Genomic DNA, 5,051 nt, shown 5'->3' with positions numbered 1-5,051 from the left:
AGGGAGAGAGAGGGTTATTCGAAACAGAGGATTCTGCCCGGAAGCGCGACATGCATATTTCATCTCAGCGGAGGGGATTCAATGAAAGTTAGATGTTTTGAATATTGTAAGAACAACCCACCGTATCTGCTAAAAAATTGTAAACGATGACACATGAAATGGGGACATCTCGTATTTTCTTCCTGATCGAATATATGATAAGCATGTTTGAAGGTGGCCAAGAGTAAGCATGACTGAACAGAATAAAGGAACAGCAAAGGGGGTTCAAGAAAATAAATAATACTGAGTAAAATTGTGAAACAAAAACCAATATCAAGAACAATCAAGTCTTGCAACCCGAAGCACCCCTTTTTGAAAGAACCAAGCACCATTTTATATACAAGTAACCAATGCTGGCTTCACCGCCACAGCTGCAAAGCAAATAGTACATGCCAGTTTTGTCCACTTTCAACAATCATACTTTTCCGAGATAACCTTTCATGATTCTCTCATCTGCACTCGACATTAACAAAACTTCTAGAATCTAAATTTATCCAATTTCTGGTGTATCTCCACGAGTTTATTAGAATCCCACGAATTGGGTGTACTCCGAGTAAGCCGACTGCATGGCAATAGGGGCCCGTATAACATGATCTGGGAGATCAAAAGCATTCACAAGTTCCCTTGCAATATTCCTCACTTGGAAACTTAGATAAGTCGTGAGCTTCTGGATTGCCTACCAAATGAAACAACTTCATCAATCCACATCTTTGACAACAAAAGCAATGTGCAAATATATCCATTGCTATCCTAGGTAAAAACCTCCCTGCTGCGCTGACGCAGCTGGATTTTAGGTTCCCCAACAAGGTAATAATTGTCCAAAAGCAAGATTTTATCCCCAGAGGAAACCCATGTTCAACAAATTCTGTAGAGAAAGTTTACAAGTCCGCAAGTCTGAATCATAAAATTTTATATCACATCTTATCTAATTTCAAAAAACTTAAAACTTTTATGACAGTGAGCTAGCACATACTCTGAAGTTCACTGGTTCCTAGACACCGAAGATTTTGGTTTTTGACTCTCTAAACACATCATCAACAAAGGTGTCAGCATACCTTGGCCTTATTGGGTGCACATAATCAACATTACGGTAGGTTCCTATGTCGTTCCAAATACTATCCAGGGCATAAAGATCACAGACGAGCTTAAGAGCTGCCTTGGAACTTGGGTCAGAACAGCTGATACAGAAACAAACCATGTTAAACACAAAACAGATCTTCTTTAAACTATAATAATAACAACGGAGAACATAATGCAGATAGTAGGAATTAGAAAGCACCTCTGCACAGATTCAATAAATTTAGCAAGGATGACGGACTCTATATGTGACTCTGCAAGTGTCAAAAGGTGATTTAAGCATCTATTCCATGCACCAAAGTTCCCAAGAGTTTTAGAATGCTTGCGAAGTCGTACAGCGACACTTTGAAGCAACTTGATGTGCGTAGGTACTGTAATGTGAAGATTTACATAAATATAATCCATTTCATTCACCATGTAGTGTATTGTAAACAGGGAATGAAGATGACACTCACTCTAAAAGCATCCAACTGGAACTGAGGATTTCGTAAATGCTCTTCCCCTTCCCACCGAGTAATCACCGGATTTGGTTGGGAGAGATATGTGTTCATGGATTCTTTCAAGTAATTCCACGTGACTGCAAAAGTCCCACCTTGAAACTTCTGCTGGTATTGTTTCAGTAGATCAGCTGCAACCTGCATTTGCAATAGGAAAAAAGGGTATTCATGCCACAGGAACCATTAACAGAGCTTTGACAGAACATTTGGTTTTCATTATTGAGCTTGCTCTTTCCGATTTAAGAATGTTGTCATGAAGGAAAATGTAAACTGTCACTACTTGTAAACCTCAAATGTAGAAAATCACAAAGGGGATTGAAATATAGAAAGCAACCTACAAAATCACATGTTGGTGACTGAGTCATAGACTCATGTTTCTTATATCTTGTTGGTTCTCAAGCAAAACAAACGTAAGGTCTGCTTCACTAATGTTTCTGACAACAAATTATATGGGTCTAGCCAGTACCTGTTGGAGAAGAACTGTGTTGTCCCCTTCAAATGTCTGAAAAATGTCATGATCATTCCTCAAGCTACCAAACCGATTTACAGCAGCATAACCATGGCCTCCACAGGCTCCCTGCAGGTGCTCAGTGACTTTGCGGTATATGCGGTCACATAAGCCTTAAGACCTGCTGAAAGAGCATGGACATCTCCAGCTAATGCCTCATCATGAGACTTCTTCATTTCTGAATATTTTTCCACTAAATACGCAGTGGCGAAATGAAATGCGTAAGTTGAAGCCAGCATTGGCATAAGCTTGTGTTGTTGAGATTGGTAATCAAGAATACTAACTTCAGGCTGGTTTGGAGGTCCAAATTGCTGACGAAGTAGAGAATATTGAATGGCAATTGTGGCAGCAACCTTCAGGACACTAACAGAAGAATATGCAAGCCCCACCCTACCACCTACAAGCTCCCCTAATGTTGCAGCAAACCGTTTGTTTACAGAAGGAAGGCTACTACTGTACTTCCCATCACGAGAGACATCTCCAAACCTATTCAGAAGATTATCTCGAGGTATTCTTACTGAACGAAATCTTAATGCTCCATTATCTACACCGTTTAATCCAATTTTATGACCACAATCATGTATCTCAATTCCTGGAAGTGTCTTGTGAGTCTCCATATCCCTTATAGGGACGATAAAAGCATGGACACCCATATCAGAAACACCTTTCGAATCATAAGTTGGTAATAAAAGCCTAGCAAAGACAGTGGCAAATTTTCCATGAACTGCAGCATTGCCGATCCACCATTTGATGGCACCATCAGTAGGTGTATCGATGACGAACTCATCAGTGATCGGATCAAAAGTGGCAACTGTTTGGAGGCCCTGCACATTCGAACCTTTTAAGCACAAAAATAGCAGTTTAGAACATTGTGTGATAAAGCCATATGATAAAACGTTTAGGTGATAATATCATATAACCTAACGACCTGAATAGCAACAGAAAAGACTCTGATAAGGGAAAGGAAAACAATATAGAACTAGACGGACAAAGTCCCAACGACATGAACATTACCATCTAGCTATCTTTTCTGCTATATATTACGCGAGTATTTTGTCAGGTGAATATAAAGCGAATTTGAAAAACATCTCCTCAAAAGTCAAATCAAAAAGAAAATCTTTCGCCAAGTCCTCAAGATATAAGTTGGAAATACGTAATAATTATTCAGAATATCCGACAGAGGAAATACGTTGCCAAACTTTTAACAGCGGGAGGTACTGATCCGATGTTTTTTATTGAAGAAAGAAGGGTTAAAAGTTCTATTTTTTTTTCGTTTGGAATTTAATCAAGCAGTTACAAGCATCTGAGCAATATATGAGAAGTAAAATAAATGCACGCATCAAAATTTACCGTGATGCAGTTCAGTCATAGCAAAACAACCAGGGTAGTCCAAATTATCAATGCCGTCGAAGTATTTATCCTTATGCTTTTTGGTTCCCAAATTGATAACAGAACCTCCCCAAAGACTGCAAACGAAAGACGAATCATCAGAATCAGAAGACGATGGATAAATCAGTCATGCATTTAGAGAATGTTTGGATTAAAAATTGCGGGGCCCTTCGAATTTCTAGAGGCGTTATAATAAAGAACCGAAAATTCATCTACTATTCAAAAGCAATGTAAGGTTGTTAAGAAAGAAAAGGGGATGGAAATCATCAAAAGTTAAAGCGCGATCACCTATATTGCACACCCATCTTAATCCCAAGAGACATGTCGACGCAACCGACAGCTTCGAGAATGGCAAAGTACTTAGAGGGATCTTCGATCACGTATCTAAAGGGCCTAATTCCCGCTTCCCTGACCAAGCCAAGAAGTTGCCTCATACAGAGGTCACGATGGGCATCTTTAGAAATCTCCAAGGGGGTTTGGAGTTCGGGCCTAGAATTGAAGTATTCCAAGACTCTCTCCTGAATATCTCTATGCTTACCCCTGACGTACTGGGACAGAACAGCAGGGTCGACGTCAAGCTTGGCCTTTGCGCAGGTAAGCATCTGCAGGTGGGATTGGGGACCAGAGAGCGGTCGAGGAATAGGGGTGAGGTGCAAAGATAACGTACGCATACGCCTGGACAGCGCCTGGGAGTCATCATCGCTCTGCATTTTGGGGTGTGTCGTGGATTGATGGAGGAGGAGAGCCAATGGACGAGGGGTAGAATTGAACAACAGGAAGAAGGTTGTGGAGTAAGCCGGAAAACGCTGGGTTTGAGGGGAATGATACGGACATATGGTTTCTTTCACGCACACTGATGACGTGGCGGATACATATGGGATCAAAAGTTGGCGGATCATGTTTCTTGGCGCGCCTTCCAACGTCATGGCCGTAACCATAAGCGGATAAGACGTCAACCTCCGGGCGGATTTGTTTGTTTGGCTCTTTTCTTTTCTTTTATGAGAGCTGATTGGGACTTTTTTTAATAATCAGCTTATATTTACTTTTTTGTTTCAGAGAAGAATAATGTGCGTGCACATATTTTCATGAAATTTTAAGACATATATTTGCTTAAAGTTTATTATTTTATGTTTTTCTAATTTATTCATAGATCTGAAATTTAAAATTTTGTAAGCAAATGTTGACCAGGTAAGATTTTTCTGAAATATCCAAAATCTGGACCAAGCTCAATATACAGTCCATCGTTCTTTATTATTTCAATTTTTACGGCACCATGCAAAATTGACTAAAACAAATTGATACTAGGTTAAAATTACAAATAAAAGACCTTGGAATTGTAAAAAAACAGATAGGGACCCTTGACAACTTCACTTTGGGTTTTGAAAAGAATAATATGTCCTGAAGTTGTCAAAACAAAAGTGAAGTTTGTAAAGGGTATCTATCTGCGTTTTTGCAATTCCAAGGTCTTTTTTGGCAATTTTCCTTGATACTAAGGCTTATTCTAATTATAAGAATTAGTGACTAATTTAAAAAGATTAAAA

At 39.4% G+C, this 5,051-nt stretch overlaps 1 protein-coding gene across 1 annotated transcript; it reads right to left on the bottom strand.

Annotated features, from left to right (window-relative positions):
- Positions 1–262: 262 nt before the first annotated feature.
- LOC114745078 (acyl-coenzyme A oxidase, peroxisomal-like) lies at positions 263–4,436 on the bottom strand. Its single transcript, XM_028933215.1, is given in 9 exon segments — positions 263–715; positions 1,095–1,114; positions 1,117–1,217; positions 1,319–1,476; positions 1,563–1,751; positions 2,080–2,186; positions 2,189–2,959; positions 3,472–3,587; positions 3,799–4,436. Coding segments are annotated over 9 exon segments (2,253 nt in total). The 3' UTR covers positions 263–562.
- Between the last annotated feature and the right edge of the window lie 615 nt (positions 4,437–5,051).

The sequence above is a fragment of the Neltuma alba genome, unplaced genomic scaffold (genome assembly GCF_004799145.2).
Source record: "Neltuma alba isolate B1F8T4 unplaced genomic scaffold, ASM479914v2 tig00004521_pilon, whole genome shotgun sequence".
In the NCBI taxonomy this organism is placed as follows: Eukaryota; Viridiplantae; Streptophyta; class Magnoliopsida; order Fabales; family Fabaceae; genus Neltuma; species Neltuma alba.
The sequence above is the reverse complement of the archived record's forward strand: the minus strand, read 5'-3'. Positions and strand labels throughout refer to the sequence as shown.